Here is a 20,045-nt window from a genome sequence, read left to right as displayed (position 1 = left end):
CTTGTTATCTCAGATTCTCCAGCATCTGCAGTTCCTACTATCTCTGAAACAAAGTTATCCTTCCTGTCTGTTTTCTATCATTTCGACATTTTGCTTATGTTAATTCTTTCTCATAACATGTGCCTTCAGTTTTGATTCAGTGAAGCCTTATCAAATATCTTTTGAAAATCCTTGATGATCCCCAGTTTTAATTATCAATGATTTCCCTGAAAAATGCAAGTAGAACTTATTCATTACATATCCATACTAACTGTTCCACATTAATCATTTTAACTAATAATTAACAAACTTAGGATGGAGAGAAGGAGATGGAGAGGTGAGGAGTTTGGAGAAGGAATTCCAGTGTGTATGGCTTTATGGCTTTGCCAGATGGAAATCCAACTACCAGTGGTGGGGCTAAGGGAATCTAAACACAGCAGAATCCAGGGTTGGAGAGATTTCTAAGAGAGTTGTAGGGCTGGAGTAGGTGATGGATGGATTAAATCATGGAAGGATTTGAACCCATGCATTAGAATTTAAAATTGAGACTTTGTTGGTTTGGGAATCAGTGTAGATCAGTAAGTTCTGGAGTGATAGATAGATGGAGCTAAGTGTAAGATAAGCATTGGACTGCAGAGTTTTGGATGCGACGTTGTCTTCAGTGGTACCAAAAGAATAGATAATTTTTATAGCAGAAGACAAGCTGAAACAACAGCAAAGATGGGCAGTGTTACAGAGGTGGAAATAGACCTTCTTCTGTATTGGGGAAAGTACTGGGTCAGAAGCTCAACGCAAGACTAAATATGATACTAAGTTTACAAACAGTCTTGTTCACCCTTCGATATGTTTAACCCAAGAAGGTGGATGAGTTCAGAAGAGACTGGGTGGGGACTGTCAGATAGTTTGGGGGCAGGGGGTAATAGATTTTCTAAGGGCTAAACTCAATGGCATTGGTCTTCCCAATGTTTAATTTGAGGAAGTTGCATGTCATTCAAGACTGGTTGGTGGTTCGATAAGCAACTGCAACAGAACAGTAACAATGGAGGGCTTGTTGGTGGTTGTGGTAGTGGTGAGATAATGGTATGTATCATATACACAAGGAACTTAACATCACATTTTTGGAAAATGTCAAGGTAGGAAATGGTTGGAGGCTATGGATAGGTCCTTGAAGATACTAGAGGTAATGATAGGTAGAGAAGAAAAGCCTTTAGAGAGTATTCGCTGATTATGACCAGATCAATAAATTGGCAAAACAGTCTGGAGCAGTGCCACTCAGCTCAATGACAATCACGAGATATTGAAAGAGTATGGACATATCCAGCTATGTGAAAGGTAATGGAAAGGTTGTGAAGGATGAGAAACGACAGCATACAGTGATCACAGTCACTAGGGTGTCCTCTCTAACAGAAACCTGATTGGAAAGATTCACATAGTAAAATGTGCATTTGATGGACACACTTAACAGTTATTATGCCCAAATCTCTAAAGAGTGCATGATGTTGTTTTTCTAAGTAAATAAGTCCAGTTTTAACACTCATTTTCTCTGTGCTAGAATTAGTAACAGTGCCTTTTAGCTCACTCTTACTAACAATTTGCTAAGCAAGCTGGAAACAACACAAGACCATAAGATGTAATAGCAGAATTAGGCCAGTCAGCCCATCAAGTCTGTTCCAGTCTGATCTGATCATCCTCAACTCCACTTTCATCCCTTTTCCCCATAACTCTAGATTCCATTACTGGCTAAAAATTTGTCCAGCTTTCTAAAAAAAACCTCCGTCATAATTTGAGCATTTATTGTTTTGCATTCCTAGATTTCTGTAACTGCAGGTGTTACTTTGATCAGTGAGCACCAGGAAAACTCATTTTGAAATCCATATAAAACCAGAGATGTCCCTTAGAACTCAACATAAATCTCAGTCAGTGAATCATAAAGCAAAATCTAAGTTGGCTAGCCTGACTGTTTCTTATAGATTGAAGCAATGACTATTTGAAAATTTATTTATTTAGTAACCCTTCAGTGTGAAACAAACTAATGTAACAATAAATAACTAATGTTTAAGCATTCCTGCTCATCATTCTTGGTCCCATTTTGGAACCATTATAGCCCACTTTCCTCCCTCGTCCAAAGCTTGATTTGGTTTACATAATGCAGTGTTTTCATGTCTATCCATGTACTTTAACCCAAAGCGATTTCAGAGCACTATCTCCATAAGTGAATATTTGCCAATGCTTCATTCCTATGGGAGTGCTGTTATACTCAGAATGACACTTGCTGCAAAGGGTACAACAAGCATTTCAGAATGATTTATGTCTTTGTTTCATTTCTGTGAACAAACGAAAAGTGTGTATAATGTTTCCTCATTTTAAGAAGTACGACTTCAGTAGCCTTTTACGTTTTTGTTGTCTGTGTTTGTCAAGAAAGTTAAGTGAAGACTTTCATTTCAGGTATGCAATGTTAGCATGAAACATTTCCAGGTTGGGATAACACAATTAAATGCAGAGTCAAGCAATATACCAACAAAGTGTCTCAATTCTAACCTTGTTAAGGTGCCTCTTGCTGCAGCAGTGTAACATTATTTAATTTCCTACATCAACCATTCGCTGGCAGTTCTGAACAAGATTGCTAAATTTGGGCAATTATATGCTATGGCTCATGCCCTTGAGGAACTGAGTTGGAACTGTTGAACCTGGTTTCGCGTAATACCTTAACAGACAGCACACAAGAAATACTTTAATTTTATCAGCCGGAACAAGATGTTATCTGGGTTCCAGAGGTTGGAAGGGATAACAACCAACTTACTGTCCAGAACTCTCTTTATAACATAGTTTTCAACTGGTGATGACCACATCAGATATACTGATACTGAGGAAAATAATACAAATCAAAAATTTCCAGTGACCTCTGTATCATAATCTAATGTGCATTTTAATGAACCCCATTAATTAGTTGTATTTTTTTTTTATTTTTAGAGAAGAAAATCTAGGTATGCCGAGTTAGATTTTGAGGTGAGCTCTTTCTTTAACATCTGCCAGATTCACTAATTAAATGCTGACTGCATCGAATACATCTTATCTGCATTGTTTAGTGACATGTTGATTTTTATCTCTAGAAAATAATGCACACACGAAAACGGCATCAAGACATGTTTCAGGACCTAAACAGGAAACTTCAACACGCTGAAAAAGATAGAGAATCTCCTACAATAGACAGCAAAGTAAGAATGGGTATTTCTAATCGATATGAACTCCTGTTACATTTTGGTGTGGGGCCCACAAGGCAAAACATCCTAATGATATCCATGACTCTTTTTTCACATTGTTGCTGTCATTTATCATTGCTCTAAGTTGCATGGAGGCCACACATTCCAAAACACAGTCTTGCTTTTGACCGCTTTCACTAATGTAATCAGCTATGGAAAATGAGAATTCCTCAGCTATTCATCAGCGACATTGTCCAAACCACTATGACTGGAGAGATTTGGATAGTTAAAATGAACTCTTGGATTAATGTGACTTGTTTGTGAAAACACATCAACGACAAAAGTGTGATTAGATTTCAGAATTAATTTGAGTTTTATTTTTTGCCTTTTACCTTCCCTGGTAGCTGATATTGACTTCTACAAGGTCTTGAAGCTGTCATAACCCTATTCATTGTGTAGATTGTAATTTAAATCACCAGATTTTATATTTCAATGCTAAAGTTAAGTTAAAGTCAGCTTACATCAAGACTGCAAGGGTTCTTTTAGAGCAGTGGTAATGTCCTACCGCTAAGCCAGAAGGCCAGGGTTCAAGTCCAACTTGCTTTAGAGGTACATCGTAATAAATACATCTGAACAAGATGATCAAGAATATCTGCATCAAGATTGACATGATAATGAATTGTGTGTGGAGCGTTGCACTCTCAGATGTGCTATTGTTTTGATGAGCGATTAAACCAAGATCCCATCTACATGTTCAGGTGGATGTATAATATTACATGAGACTATCTCAAAGTTGACTTCATTGCTATGGGCAGGCGTCTATCCCTCAATCAACATGATGAAAAACAGACTATCTGTTTGTTAAAGCATTTGTGTAAATCTGTTGCCATGTTTCCTACACTACAACAATCACTACACATCAAAAAAAAAATACTTAATTGTCTGTAAAATGTCTTGAGACATATTAAGATCATCAAAAGTGCTGTATAAAAACAAGTCTTTTTTACAGTCAACCTTACTTAAAAATGGGAAATGATTAACAGCAAAAGGAGCTGGCTTGTCATTGCTTGAGCCACAATATTAAGACTCATCTCGTGGATAGGTAGAGAGTAACCTGCACAAATAAGTGACCTGCAGGGATAGTGTGAAGTGGTTTGTTAATGAAGAAAATCATGAGCAATGGAAAAATCATTTGAGGCGGTCAGATCAATTTGACCAGAGAGAAAGGGAAACTTTTCTGCATTTATGACTTGGCTGAGAATGTTCTCCAAACATCGTGGTTAGTAGCTGTGTCGTATCTTGTGAATAGAATTGCGATAATGTTCTGTCGGCATTCATGAGCTGATGCAAAAACCAGCTGTTTAATTCCCCGCTGAGCATGTTCTCAGAGTAAAATGGACATGTCAGTTTTCGCTCAGTTGTAACAGTCATTCTTCAGAATCAGAAGTTCATGCACCAGGACAGAGTTTTTAATGCATAATCAATGTTGCCAGGGTGAATGTTGTTACAGTGCCGCAGGGCGGGAAGTGAGTGGGACTTTTGCTTGGAGATGGTGTGATTACACAAAATGACACAGTGGTTGACCAATTAGCTATGTAGCATTGAGGGAGTCGGCCATTTGTGCAGAATGGCAGGGCAGGAAGTTGCTCAGCCTGATTTACTTCACAGTTGTTGAAGTTTCTAGGTCCCATAATGAAAGAGCACCCGAGAAGGCATCTTTTCCCTTCATGCCAGCAGCGTCCTCTATCCATCTGAGAAGATTTCAAACTTACACTGCTATCCAGCCACCCATCACCCTTAACCCTCCGTCAGTCACCTTCCCTCCATCACTCTCCACCCTCCCACTCTCATCTAAACCCTGCCTTCAGTGACGCTCCAGTTACCGATCATCACCCTTGACCAGCTGTTTTTACACCAGCGAAGGCCCAGTCCCACCAAGTCCCAATCAACCTATATCTGTCATCCTTGATCACCGCTCTAACGTTGTTGCTCTTGGCCACTGTCAACTCTCCCAGCATCATCTCAGACCTGCCTTCAATCACGATTTATTTCCCCCCAACCCCACCATCTATCAGGGATGTTGCAGCTTTTGTCAGAGATTGGCCATCTCAGAGGTTGGTCAGCTGGATCCCAAGACCCTCCTTAGGGCCACTACAACCTGACCTACCTTCTTGGATGACAACCCACCCAAGTTCAGTGAAAGCTCAGCCTCATCTCCCCGAGTCCAGCTAAATTCCCCCTTGCAGGAAAAACAGCTCCTAATGTCTGCAGGAAGACCACACAAGACCACACCACCTTTAAACAATCATGTATCGGAAGGAACATTTGTCTTGTCTGATGTTGACTTTGCTGAGGTACATTTTAATTTGGTGACCAAATGTCTGAATAAGAATGCATACTGTTCTGATAAAACAATTTGGCTCAGAAACCATGATCTATCTTTAATCCAATGCTAATTTACTTCCCAATTTTGTTTCCTGTCTTCAGGAAATTGACACTTTGCATCCTACTCCATTCCCATCCTTTTTCCATCTCCCGGCATCTTTGCTGGATTTTTCCAATATCTCACTGCTCTATTTATGTAGTCCTGTACTTTTAAGAATGACAATATGAGCTACTGATCAGGTGGATGTAGAAGTTTGTATTGCACTAGATGAAGAAGATCAGAGATGTTCACCCAGAATATTAATGATTTCTTTATTCCTCAATAAATTGAAGTATCTGCTCATTTATTTTTGCTATTTTGGAGGCAGAAGTATGGCAGGTGGAATGTTATGGGAAAATGTCAGATTATCCACTTTTGTATAAAGAACAGATGTGCAGAGAATTTCTTAAGAAGTTTGTAAGTATGAACGTACAGAGAGACCTGGATGTCCTCGTCAAAGACAATAATCTTCCTATTTCTCAATTACATGCTGCCCCTTGGCAACGCTGTCAGAAGTAATAGCTTTAGTTTTCATATATTCACTGATGACACACAGCTCTACCTGACCACCAGCTCTCTCAGCTCACTACTATTGAATTATTATCTTTGGTTATCTGACATCAGTACTGGATGAGCAGAAATCTCCTCCGATTAAATGTTGGAAAGACTGAAGCTTTTGTTGGCAATCCCTGATCAAAATTCCATTCCCTAACTATCAACTTCATCCCTCCCTGGCAACAGTGGAAGATTAAGTATATCTATTTGTAACCGCCATGTCATATTTGATTAGAAGATTAGCTTCTGACCTCATATCTGTGTCATCACCAAGACCCTCCATGACCTTTCCCATGTGAATTAGCTTCAACTAATTTATTTTTGATTTGTTCATGGGATGGGAATCACAGGCATCATTAATTGCCAATCCATACTTGCCAGGAGGACATCCACATTGCTGTAGATCTGGAGTCGTATATAAGTCAGATCAGGTAAGGGCAGCAGATTTCCTTCCCTAAAGGACATTATTGAACTAATAGGCTTTTTGTGACAATGAATAGTGGTTACTTGAATTTAATTGCCATTGGTGAAATATGAACTCAGTGTGGAATTCGAAGCCAGGTCCCCAGAATAATGTTCTGAATTCTATACCACTTGAGAATCAACATTCCCCCTTCCACTAAACTCTCACCCATGTCTTTGTCATCCACTAGATTGAACTATTCCAGTTGTTTCCTGTCTTTGTGCTTTCCCACAAACTATTCTGTATAAACTTGAGGTTGTCCAAGCTCTTCTTCCTAGTTGTAACATTTAGCAAATCCCATTCCCTCAGCACCCTGTGCTCACTGATCTACATCAGTTCCCTCTTCCAAATGTGCACTGTGGTGTGTGAGGGGCTGTTACATTGTACCCCATGACAAATTAATGAAAGGTTTTCTGTGAGGAATATAAGAACAGGAGTAGGCCATTTAGTCCATTGGGCCTGCTCTACCATTTAACACAATCATAGTTCAAACACATAAATACCATTACCCACCCATCCCCATAACCCTTTATGTCATTGGGAATCTGAAATCTATAAAGCTGTATTTTCAACATGCTCACTCTGAGTTTACACAGCCCTATGCAGTAAAGAATTCCAAAGATTTTGCACCCTCTTAGTCAGAAAACTTCACCTATCTCAGTCCATTTTGTTTTTAAATTGTGCCCCTATGTTCTCGACTCCACAACTTGAGGAGGCATTTACCTGCACCTACCATGTCTCTCCTTTTAATTGAATATTGCAATTGAATATGTTTTATCTTGGCAATCTCTCATTTAAAAAGAGAAAGCAAATGTCATTTTGTAACACTTTATATCTCCAGCCCACACTCTGACCCCTCCTCTGAACTGGTAATCTAAACTACCACTCCATCATCTTAAATCCAACTGGAAATTTTATGAATCCTGATTAAGACATTTCAACAACTCCCTTTGAACACTTGAGTATAAACGTTTCTGAAAAGTAGAATGAAACATATATCTGGTCTTTGAGAATCGAAGATTGTAAATATGTGCTTATGTTATTTGCCATTTTTTTTTGTACCTTTGTATCTTTGTACCAAGTAGGGTAATATTAAAGCTGAATACTGTCTGGTGTACAACATTTGCAGTAGTGAAATATGGCATTTCCGTTCTAATATGTATTTTCAATGAAAGTTTACAAGGAAAGCTCAGATATTTAATGTTTTATGTGTAGGACAGAAGTTGGCTGAAAACAGTGCCATTTAGTTATCATAGAATCCCTACAGTGTGGAAACAGGCCCTTTAGCCCAATAAGTCCACACCAACCCTCAGAGCATCCCAACCAGGCCAATCCCCCTATAACTCACCTAGTCTACACATCCCTGAACACTACACACAATTTAGTATGGCCAATCCACCTAACCTACACATCTTTGCACTGTGGGAGGAAACTGGAGCACCTGGAGGAAACCCACACAGACATGGGGAGAATGTGCAAACTCCACACAGTCACCTGAGGGTGGAATTGAATCCGGGTCCCTGTGAGGCTGTAGTGCTAACCACTGAGCCACCGTTCCGCCCCCAAAAAAATACACCAATTAAGCTATTTAACAAAATTTATTAAACACTTATCCTTACTTATCACTGCGAACACCTGAGGTAGGTCTTCCCTCACTCACCTTCGCAGGATGCTCTCTGGATCTCTTCCTTTCCCTTGCTTCTGGTCCTCAGATCATTGTCTGTTTGCTTTTTTTTTGGTTAGTTGAAGAGATAGGGAGCGGAACACTGAAGAAGTGTTTAGCAGTGATATTAATGAGTAAGATGTACAGGACAAAATTTAAATTTACTGATGATGCAAAACTCCAACGTATTATGGATAATGAATAGAAGAGTGATTGACTTCAAGAGGATATGGGTTGGTGGAAAACACAGATAAATCATAGCTGAAATTTACCGCAAGGTAAATGAAGAGAAACAATATAAGGAGCTTAATTCTGAGGGGTGCAAGAACAGAGAGAAAAAGCAAAGAACAGTAGACACAGGAATCCATCTATTCCCTGTCTATTCAGCGATCAAGATGCCTCTTAAATGTTCCTATTATATCCACCCCCACCACCTCCTCTGGCAGCACATGCCAGGCACCTACCACTCACTGCATAAAAAAATTGCCTTTCACATCACCTTTAAACTTATCTCATCTTATCTTAAACCTTTGTCTGCTAGTAATCGGTGTTTCTACACTCGGAAAAAGACTCCAACTACCCATTCTATCCATGCCTGTCTAATTTTGTAAACTTCTGTCATGTCACCCTTCATCTTTTGACATTCAAGTGGAAACAAACTAAGTTTCTCCAATCTGTCTTCATAGTTAATACCCTCCAAACCAGGCAACATCTTGTAAACTGTTTCTGTACCCTCTCCTCTAGTAGTACTGTACTTAGTTAGACCCAGGAATTTCCAAGAATCATAGAATCCCTACAGTGTGGAAGCAGGCCTTTCAGCCCATAGAGTCTATATTGACTCTCCGAAGAGCATCCCACCCAGACCCGTTCCCCTACCCTATATCTGTTACCCTGCACATCCATGGCTAACCCACCAATTTAGCTTGGCCAATCGACCTAACCTGCATATCTTTGGACTGTGGGTGGAGACCGGAACACCCGCAGGAAACCCATGCACACACAGGGAGAATGTGTAAACTCCATACAGACAGTCGCCCGATGCTGGGTTCAAACCTGGGTCCCTGGCGTTTTGAGGCAGCAGTGCTAACCATTTATGTGCACAAATGATTGAAGTTTGGAGGCATGTTGAAAATGTGGTTAAAAAGGCACATAGAACTTCATAAAAAGCAATACAAAAAACAAAGAATCCACAATGAGCCTTCATTAAACACTGGTTCAGCTTCATTTGGAGTAGTGTGTCTAATTCTGAACGCCACACTTTAGGAATGTTGTGAGGGTTTTTGAGAAAGTGTGGAAAAGATTTGCAGGAATTGTTCCCATGTTGAAGAACTTCAGTTAAATAGGTAGATTGGTGAAGCCGGAATTCTTTTCCGTTGAGAAGAAAGTGTTGAGAGGAGACCATAAGAAATAGGAACAGGAGTAGCCTGTTCTCTCAAGCCTGTTTTGCCATCCAACAGGATCGTGGTTGATCCAACATTCCTCACATCTATTTTCTTGCATTTTCCCCTGTAACCCTTGATTCTCCTACTGATCAGGAATCTATCTACCTTAGCCTTAAATATACACAGGGACTTTGCCCCCACAGCTCTCTGTGGCAAAGAGTTCCAAAGACTCTCAACCCTCACAACAGTTCCTTCTTGTCTGTTCATCATCAGAAGTTTTGATGTAGTGTTCAAAATCATGAAGTATTTAAACAGTCTAGATTGGAAGAAACTGTTCCCATTGGCAGAAGAGTCAAGAATCAATGGACACTACTTTAAGGTGATTGGCAAAAAGAGTTAATAACTACACACAGAAGAACTTTTCTTGTGCAGCAAGTAGTTTGGGTCTGAAATACACTGCCTGACAGTGCAGTCAAAGCAGATTCAATCATAGCTTTCAAAGAGGAATTGATAAGGAAAGAGCAAACAAAATAATTATGGGATTACAGAAAAAGGGTGTGGGTGTGTGATTAGCTGAGTTGCTCTCACAGATAGCTGACACTGTTTCTCCACTACAGCCATTCTATGATTCTAATCACCTCATTTATTGAACAGTAGATACAATAAGAACAGAATAAAAGAAATTTATGTTTTTAATTTAAGAGTTAATCTCTTCCTTAAGTACCTATCTGTAGAGCGTCTCCAAGTTTAAAGAGAAGAGTTAAGGATTTTCTCGAGAATTATTCCCATCTGCAAGTCCCAAATTCCCATTTATCTGAAGTGCCAGTGTCTAATAAAAACAAATGTCTTTATAATACATATTCAAAAGCTCTTCACAGCCACTGAATTATTTTTGAGTAGCCATAACTATGGTCTCGTCAGCAAATGCTGCAGAAATTTAGATTGACCAATGTCTGTTAAACAGCAAATGAGGTAAATTAACCATTCATGATTTTTTTGGAGCCTGTTGAAGGATAAAGGATGACAAGAATACCAAAGAAGCTCCATGAACTCATGCCTCAAATCGTGCTCTAGGATTCTTATGGCAGAGTTCCTTCATCCATGTGAAAGACAATACTTTTGCTAGTACAGTGCAATCCCTTTAGATTAAGTGCTCACAGCCAAACTTGAAGCTTAATCCCCCAACTTCACGGCCTAATGTGATCCTACTGGGCCCAACTAATGCTAATACAGTTTTAAGTACAGCACTCCAGATGTGGAAGTGAAAGAAAGTCTTTGAGAATTGCCACATCGTCAGCCCCTAATCCGTGCTGAGCGAAAGGACGTGAATGTCAAACTCACCAATAAGCCCCAGAATCTAGATTTCTATTCGTCAGCCACAATCCCTTGATCTAACCATCACCACTTTCTCAAGGGCACTTCAGGATGGACAACAAATCCTGACCTCATTAGTGATGCTCAACATAAAAGTGAACAACAAAAAACTAAATTACTTGCAGTTGCTTGCCATGCATTAGTTCAGGCATTCTCATCCAAAGGAAAGTTAGATAGCATCAGTGAGGATCGAGTAAATCATGAGCATTTTTTGGGACAAAATCTCTAAGTTCATATTTGGTACCCTATATATAGAATACATATTATACTAATCTGTTCACTGCTCTGTTAGCTATCTAGGCCAATGTTACAGAAATACACTTTTTTCACTGGAAGCAGTTTTCTAATATATTCCAAAAGTGTCAACATTTTGTAAGTGTTTTGTTTACTTCAACAATAATGTGCTGATGGGTTGTTTTCCCCATCCAATTCTATGAAACTTCTCTCTGACTATTCCCTTCTAGTCTGGCAGCTTTCAGGTCTTTTGGTGTGGGGTATTATCCAAGTGCAAATTGTGTCACAGTCACAGTTTGGACTACAAAACTAGCATCATTTTATCAATTGCAAATTCAATTATGATCATTGCCACTGGACTTTTGGAATATATTAGAAAACTGCTTCCAGTGAAAAAAGTGTATTTCTGTAACATTGGCCTAGATAGCTAACAGAGCAGTGAACAGATTAGTATAATATGTATTCTATATATAGGGTACCAAATATGAACTTAGAGATTTTGTCCCAAAAAATGCTCATGATTTACTCGATCCTCACTGATGCTATCTAACTTTCCTTTGGATGAGAATGCCTGAACTAATGCATGGCAAGCAACTGCAAGTAATTTAGTTTTTTGTTGTTCACTTTTATGTTGAGCATCACTAATGAGGTCAGGATTTGTTGTCCATCCTGAAGTGCCCTTGAGAAAGTGGTGATGGTTAGATCAAGGGATTGTGGCTGACGAATAGAAATCTAGATTCTGGGGCTTATTGGTGAGTTTGACATTCACGTCCTTTCGCTCTTTAACTTCTTCCTGGTACTAGCACCCTCATTCTCCACAAGGACAATATTTCTCTTGATTCTCCTCAATGTCTTCTACACCCCTATTGCCTTGGATTCTCAGTTGAGAAACCAACCACTTTCCCACCTGCTAGGGGGGCAAATAATTGGGGAGGTGTCAAATTGAAGCCATTAAGTGACCATTAGCAGACCAATTAAGGAACTTTGTTGGTGGCAGTTCAAGAAAGTTCTTTATGGACCTTCTTGATCCAAACTTCATTATCTTAAGCGAGGGGAAAGTTACACCCATTGAATCTAGTCCTCAGTCTGCACGGAAAATTAATATGCAGTCAAGGCTCATTAAAATAGCACAACAGGATTTCTGTTTGCAACATAAGAATCACTGAGCTAAGGTTATTGATTTGGTTTCACTGGGCCATTTGCTGCATTGTTGTATTTAAACCAATAACTTCTTAAAATTGACGAACTTATAAAGGTTGAATAGTACAATACAGCAAGAACTGTTAGCATATATTTTTGGAGGACCTTCTCTACTCCATTTTATTTGTTTCATTGATAACTGCCTGTACAAATGAGCAAATAATTAGGATGTTTCAGAGATAGTAGGAACTGCAGATGCTGGAGAACCTGAGATAACAAGATGTAGAGCTTGATGGACACAGCAGGCCAAGCAGCATCAGAGGAGCAGGAAGCTGACGTTTCGGGCCTGGACCCTTCTTCTGAAAAAGGGTCTAGGCCTGAAACGTCAGCTTCCTGCTCCTCTGATGCTTGGCCTGCTGTGTTCATCCAGCTCTACACCTTGTTATCTCAAATAATTAGGATTTTTCCTTTACATGTTCAAGAATGATGCTAATGTCTGTTTATGTACTTTTCCCTGTTTATCTTCCTATCTGTCTCCAAACAGTCTAACCTTGGTATTGTATTACCCTAATCCTAACCACTTCCTATATTGTGTTATTTCTGACTGTCTATTACTTTTCATGGAATTTTAGAATAGTACAACTGAGAAGGAGGTTATTCAGCCAATTGAGCTAGGGGCTCGGAGGTAAAATTCAAATTTAGGGCACATTTTGTGGCTTCTCAACTTTCCCTTACTTGCTTCCTGATATTTTCTCTTTTGATCCAGGCCATCTGAGCACAAACCTGCATTATATTATCCTTTTTCTGATGAAGGGTCTAGGCCCGAAACGTCAGCCTTTCTGCTCCTATGATGCTGCTTGGCCTGCTGTGTTCATCCAGCCCTGCACCTTGTTGTCTCGGATTCTCCAGCATCTGCAGTTCCTACTATCTCTAATTATATTATCCTGCCAGAATTCTTTAAGTCTAGATAGACAAAAAAAGAATCAGTTTTATCCATATAGAAAATTGTGTAGGTGCAGTTGTGCCAGAGAACCATTTTCATGTTTGATTCTGTTTTGGGGGATAAAGAGTTATGTTCAAAAGTTTCAAAAAAAAACTAGAAGTATGGAGATTTTACTGACCGTATCATGATTGAGTTTGGTTAGACCAAACCTCTTCAATTTTGGATGAATTTGAATTTTGTCTCAGGATGCAAGCAGATCTTTGCTGCATCAGAATATGACAGTGAATTATATGTTTAATTATTATCATTTTCCAAATGGCCATTGTAATTGTGCTCTGGATTACTTCAACCAATACTTCTGTCATCAATGTAGCAGAGCAGATTTTTGTTTTTGCACACAGTGGTAAAAGAAGATTCACTGTTTATAAAAGCAATTCAAAATTGATCTGGTGTAACAATGTATTTTTGAACATTTTATGCTTTGTATTCCTAGTATAATAATTGTAAACCATTAGAAACGAGAAAACTCATAGCAAAAAGCATTATACACTTTTGGAGTTAATATATAATTCAATATTTCCATCAACAATTCTTGCAACATCTAAATATGTTACACTGAAAGGTTTGTCATTATATTCTAATTAGCATGTGAAAAGACACCACCACTGAGAATTTCTGACTTAATTGCCCAACCTCAGGAGAAACAACCAGTGACACTGGCTGCTTGAGTCTTGTTGGCCTCCAGGAATAGCTTGCAAGAGCACCAGTGCAAAGATCAGATCAAATCCAAAATGTGTAGTTTCAGGAGCTGCAGTAGAAATTTCTGCCGATTATTGTCATTGCTGACCCTTTCTTCTCCACCTCTGGCATACCCTCCCTATCTATCTCCATCCTCCACTCCCGCCTCTGCCCCAAAACAGTTTGGCAGATAGCTATTGATATTGCTCTTCAGACAGATTATTTTAGTTTAGGTGCTCATTGTTGATACAGTACTATTGCCTGTCAATACTGCACTGCACTTTTAGTTTTTAGAATTGTTTTCTTTATTACTAGGCAGTGAAACGATGGAGTGTTTCATCAGCAGGAAGTGATAAAACCAGTCTCAGTGTAAGTACGGTGCTTTCTAACTGAATTTCTAACAGTTCACTGTATGCAGGTCGCTTCTGGCACATTGCACAGCAGAATGGCCTGGTAACTGCAGAGGGTTCTCAATGGGAATCCTGGGACTCAATGATTTCACAGCGCTAAACACTGTGTGTCAAAGACTGTGTGCAGAGGGAACAGCTTATATGGAAAGATCCATCTGACAGAGATCGTGACAGACAGCAAACCTTCACTGATGCTTGCTTATGGGTCTCTGCGGTCTACACTTGCTCCCATAACAGCTTAAGTTTTGTGATTTTCTCCGTTTTTGTCAATTGCAAAGAAACCTTGTTATGGTCTACCCAATTCAATTTCCTGACAAAATTTCATGAAATGATTACCTGGATCCAAAAAGGTGTTAAAGTGAAATTCATTGAAAATGTACTCACCTTACAGCTTGTTTTATTTTTCTGTGACTAATTGCTTTCCATGAACGGCATTAGATGATTCAAGGAACATTGAAGGTTATAACCTGAATTAGATATAGGGTAAGGTTCCTCCCTTAGCTGCTTAAGGTCTGTGTAAAAGGGAATGCTTTTACGAATTTATGATTAATTGAACTATTTTTCTTTCAACGTCCCGTCAGTGTTTCTTGATCTAATTTCAGAAGACCCAGATGCAGCTTCTCTAAATAACCATGTAAAGTGGTGCCGTGCTGCACAAAATCACAAGACGTTTTGTAGTTTCTGAATTGAGCTACCATTTCAGCTTGTTACTATGGCATGGGCTGCAGAGATTGGGCGATCTTGAAACTGAGTTTGTAAAATGAACAAACCTTATTTATCTTTTAATGTTTCAACTCGATGACCTTTCACCAGAACAGCTGATTAGGTCATCGACCTGAAAGGTTAACTGTTGTTTCACTTAGATTTTCTAGATTTTCTTCCTTTGTTCTTATTTCTGATTTGCAGCATCCTCAGTATTTTGCTTCTGTATAAGCTGTGTTCAGTGTACCAGTATACAGAACCTTCATTCTAATTCCTATCAGTTACAAGATATACAGACTTAAAGTTTCTTTCTCATTTACATTCAGAGACAAGCATATTCTAGGTCCAAAAGGCCAAAAATCCTAAAAGATTATGCAAGTTGTGATACAAGTGAGTTATGCTCATAAACACAATACGCCTGAAGCTCTTAGATCCATTAACTTTATTTCCGAATGGATATCTTCTACAAAATTGATTGGCCCAACTCTCAAATGGAAGGATATTCACTTTGTCACAGCAACACAGGAACCATTTTACGCTACATCAGCGAAAAATAAAGCAAGCTGTTAGTTTAATATTTATTGAATAAATTTCACTTGAATACCTTTCCAGATCAGGTAATCATTTACAAAATTTTGTCAGTAAATTAAATTGAGTAGATCATAACAATATTTCTGTTTGATTATATTGATTAATTTATTGATTAATTCATTATATTACCTCTTTTGCATATTTCAGAAACTGATACCTCGAGCACAGATTTCATGCATTGGAAATGCTGCTAATGAGAAAACAGCATTTATTCTAACAGAGTTTCTCAGCTCAAAGAATAATCTCTCTCCTTCAGATGCTGATTGGTCGACTGTGTATTTCAGAATGTTTTATATTTGCCTCAGTCCTAGTATGTATTGGTGTTACATGGTTACAATGAACAGGAAGCAGTTGATTGGAACTCTGGACTTGGGTTTCCTAGGATTTTAACCGTAATTAATAAACTGACCATTTTCCCAACAGCAAGAGAAGCAGACTCCAATCAAGCGGCCTTGGGAAGGAATCCGAAAGGTGCAGTCTCCACCCGCATGGATTAAAAAGGAACTGGATCCCACCCATCAATCTCCCTTAGAAATGAGAACGGTGGAATGGGAAAAAACAGGAGCAACAATACCACTTGGTGGACAGGACATCATTGATCTTCAGACTGAAGTCTGACCTGAGGAGTGACTTTTTTTTTAAATTTTAAAACAGATTGGTTTCTTTTGAAACCTTATTACAGTACAGATATCTTGTTCTCAGAGAGATATTGTTTTAAACCTTGTGATGCAGTCAGCGTCGTGTTGTCTCACTGCGGTGAGAAAACACGTTAGCGAACACAGTAACCGTAGTCCAGAAACTCTTATCAAAGACAGTAATGGGCAAATATATATATATAAATATATATATAAATGTATAAAAAAAAAGTAACTTCAGTTTAGTGTTGATTGCTTGATATGCAAGCATTTTTTGCATCAAAATTTAATGGCATTTTCTTGTCATATTGTGTATTATATTAAAAAAAGAAATTTCAAACAGTAAATACAATGAACATACTTAAAACAAACTGTGATGTACCTGTCAAGATTTTAGATATATAAATTGAAAGCACAAGGCCTTGGCTGCCCTGCTGTATAATATGTAATTATTACACCTATTGACTTTTAGCTTAAATATCTTTCTACTGTGTTTAATTTCCTGTTAAGTTAACAGACTTTAACAGTGTTATGTACAATGACAGAGTTAAGCTAATGTTATGCCATGTGTTTAATAATCGTTGACCCTCGGAGATTCTACTTTTATGGTTGGTTAAACTGGTTCTGGTTTCCTAGATCTGTGTTAGTCAGTTTTATGTACAGTTTTCACAGCACAAAATGAATGTCTCCTTTCTAATAAAAGTGTAAACTATAAGCAGTGTGTTTATTATAATGATTCAAGAAAAATCAGGGGGTGAGATTATCTAAAACCTAATGCTGCAGGAATGAGAATTAACCATTTTTTAGTTGTCTGTTCCGAAGCTGTACAGAATTGATCTTTACTAAATTAATGCCAATTTGTAAAATCTTACAGCCTCAAAGGGCTGTTTGAACAGAGCCATCCCTATCTTTGGATGGCACCTTAAAGTAATGGATATTTTTGATACTGCCAATGCATTTTCACTGCAACTTTCTAGACATTATGGCAATACCATCACTCCAAATGCTTATGTCGTATAACAGACTGGATTTTCCAAAGAGTGGCAATCATCCTCAGATTACCATTCAGCATGAAATTTCCCTCTGCATTCTTGCAGGGTTTTCCATGCCTGGCATTACTGGAAACATGGAAAGCATCATTCGTTGGAGAGCTCCTTCAAAGGGGAGAAAAGTAGGGGGCAGATAGGAAACACCCTCTTCTGCAGAACTGGCTGCCACATGTTAAGATTCCTGGTACATTTAGATGTTAGTGAATGGATGAGCGATGAGTAAGTGAATGGGGAGTGGGTGATAAGGCAAGTGGGTGAGGTTGAAGTTGCACAGGGTTACAGAATGAGATTCTGTGTGGTTAATGAGGCATCTCAATGGAGTAGTGGCTGGGTAAGATCATTGGGTGACAGGTTGATAATGTGATAGATGGATAAGCTGTTAGTTGAGATACATGGCAGATTGATCGGGTGACAGTTCGGTGAAGTAGTGGCTGTGTATAGTGGTATGGCTGAGGTAATATTTAATCTAGGGTTTAGTCAAGGGTTCAGTGTGAGTGATTGAGGTGTGGATTTACCCAGGAGTTAGACAAGGGGTTTTCAATCTAAGGTTTTCAAGGTTATTTTTCAGCTGAGTAAATCAGAAAATCTTCAACTTCAGCATAGATCCAGAAGCTTTCTTAGAGAGAGCAGCTTTCTGATCAATTCTGATGTAGGTCACCATGTTAAGGTTTCCATAAGGTTCCAATGCTCATCTCCAGTTATACATTTGGCTCTCAAGAATAAAAAATGAGGACCGTTGTTTGGCGTGGTATTTAACCACTCAACCAAGAAGTTTCTGATTTTCAGCTGCTTATCTATAATGAGTTAAGCAATCTTTCTTCAAGTAACAATTCTTGCTGCAATTATACAGGGCCTTGGTGAAACCACACCTGGAGAATTGCATTCACTTTTAGTCTCCTTGTCTGAGGAAAGATGTTCTGAGTATGGAATGTTTATCAGACTGATTGCTGGGATGGCAGGATGACGTACGAAGCGATACTGGATTAGTTAGGACTATATTTGAAAGGGACTCATGCCTGGCCACCAGGACCATGCTGGAGCACTTAGCAAGAAGGACTGTAAAGCTTGAACACGTTTTAATTCTGCCTTTATATTCTATGCTTCGGTTTATTTTTCTGTGTTTTAAGATGGCACCAGATAGTGGTGACACCATACATTTTTCACTGTATTTTTGTAACAAGATACACTTGACAATAAATGAATAAATTCACGACATTTTACGAAATTGAGGGGAGATCTCATAGAAACTTAAAAATGTCTAACAGGGACCAGATAGAATGAACATAGGAAGGACTTTCCCAATAACTAGGGAGTCCAAAATTAGGGATCACAGTCTGACTATGTGGGGTAGGCCACGGAGGACTGAGATGAGGAGAAATTTCTTCACCCAGAGAGTGGTGAAACTTGGAATTCTCTCCCACAGAAAGCAGTTGAAGAAAAAAAATCATGGAATATTTTCAAGAAAGATGATACATAGTTACAAGGGCTAAATGGTATGGGGAGAAAGTGGGATCATGACGCTGAGTTGGATAATCAGCTACTATGGTTGAATGGTGGAACAGGGTCAAAGGGCTGAATGCCTACTCTTGGTCCTGTTTTCTTTGTATCTAAAAACGAGACAGTTTCAAACAGTGAGATAATCAAAAAATAGACAAGACTTCTATTCCTGGTCACTATCTTTTGATCTGTGCTTCGACGTAACCATGAATAAATATTAAGTAAGGACAAGACTGTATTCATCTGCGATGCCCCTGTAATCAAAACATCTGTCAGTAATCATTTACTGTTCATAAAGAGTGATTGCTCTTGAAATTTTCCATTTTAAGAGTGGATTTGTCTGAGTTAGATCTTCCTCAATATATAAACAAAAAACTCATTCATTTCTGGTCATCGCTCTTTAGGAAGAATGTGCAAGCTTTGGAGAGGACACAGACAAAATTTACCCAAATGGTTTCAGTGTGAAAGATAGCAGTCTGGAAAAGCTGAGGCAGTTCTGTTAAGAGAGGCTGAGGAGAATTAATAGAGGTACTTAAAATCATGTGGGGTTTGTCAGAGTGAACTGTTTTATAGCTGTCCATGGGAACTGTGTGTTGCTTGCTTGGCCAGAATTTATAGCCTATCCCTGCACGTGATGGTTAGCTGTCTTCTTGAACTTCTGACATCTATCATGTCCAGATCCGAGTGCTCTCAGCGAAGAGGTTCTTGACTCAGTGACATTAAGGACCAATGATGTAGTTTCAAATCAGGATGCTGCATGGATTAACATGAAATAATCCAGCAATCAAAGTGTCAATAACCAATGGCGACAGATTTAAGATGATTAACAAATGAATAAGAATCACTTTTAAGTAAAAACATGTTTTGCACAATGAACGATTTGGCATTTGTTTGATATCATATAGCATACAGATTTAATAGTTGTCTTTGAAAGGAAATTTGAATGAAGATTTGAAGGTAAAAACCTGACAGGAATATGGAGAGATAGTGGGGGAGTGGAGTGACTGAATTACACATAAGAAAGATCCGGCACAAACCCAGTCGTTCTAATGGTCTCAGAGACAG

The 20,045-nt window shown here is 38.8% G+C and overlaps 2 protein-coding genes across 8 annotated transcripts in view; one reads left to right on the top strand and one right to left on the bottom strand.

Moving 5' to 3' along the window:
* The window catches only part of tsnare1 (T-SNARE Domain Containing 1), a 716,417-nt gene that overhangs the window by 583,478 nt on the left and 112,894 nt on the right, over window positions 1-20,045 (bottom strand). The window lies entirely within an intron of this gene.
* On the top strand, window positions 2,904-17,148 carry LOC125482939 (adhesion G protein-coupled receptor B1-like). Its single transcript, XM_048595876.1, has 4 exons — window positions 2,904-2,985; window positions 3,090-3,194; window positions 14,412-14,465; window positions 16,223-17,148. Exons 2-4 carry the CDS (start codon window positions 3,096-3,098, stop codon window positions 16,415-16,417), a joined length of 348 nt encoding a protein of 115 aa, XP_048451833.1. The 5' UTR covers window positions 2,904-2,985; window positions 3,090-3,095; the 3' UTR covers window positions 16,418-17,148.

Source organism: Rhincodon typus, chromosome 4 (genome assembly GCF_021869965.1).
Source record: "Rhincodon typus isolate 14 chromosome 4, sRhiTyp1.1, whole genome shotgun sequence".
In the NCBI taxonomy this organism is placed as follows: Eukaryota; Metazoa; Chordata; class Chondrichthyes; order Orectolobiformes; family Rhincodontidae; genus Rhincodon; species Rhincodon typus.
The sequence above is the reverse complement of the archived record's forward strand: the minus strand, read 5'-3'. Positions and strand labels throughout refer to the sequence as shown.

Coding starts and splice junctions, on each gene's coding strand:
- LOC125482939 (XM_048595876.1), top strand. CDS start 3,096: ATGCACACACGAAAACGGCATCAAGACATGTTTCAGGACCTAAACAGG. Junction 3,195..14,411: donor CTCCTACAATAGACAGCAAA/GTAAGAATGGGT, acceptor CTTTATTACTAG/GCAGTGAAACGATGGAGTGT. Junction 14,466..16,222: donor GTGATAAAACCAGTCTCAGT/GTAAGTACGGTG, acceptor TTTTCCCAACAG/CAAGAGAAGCAGACTCCAAT.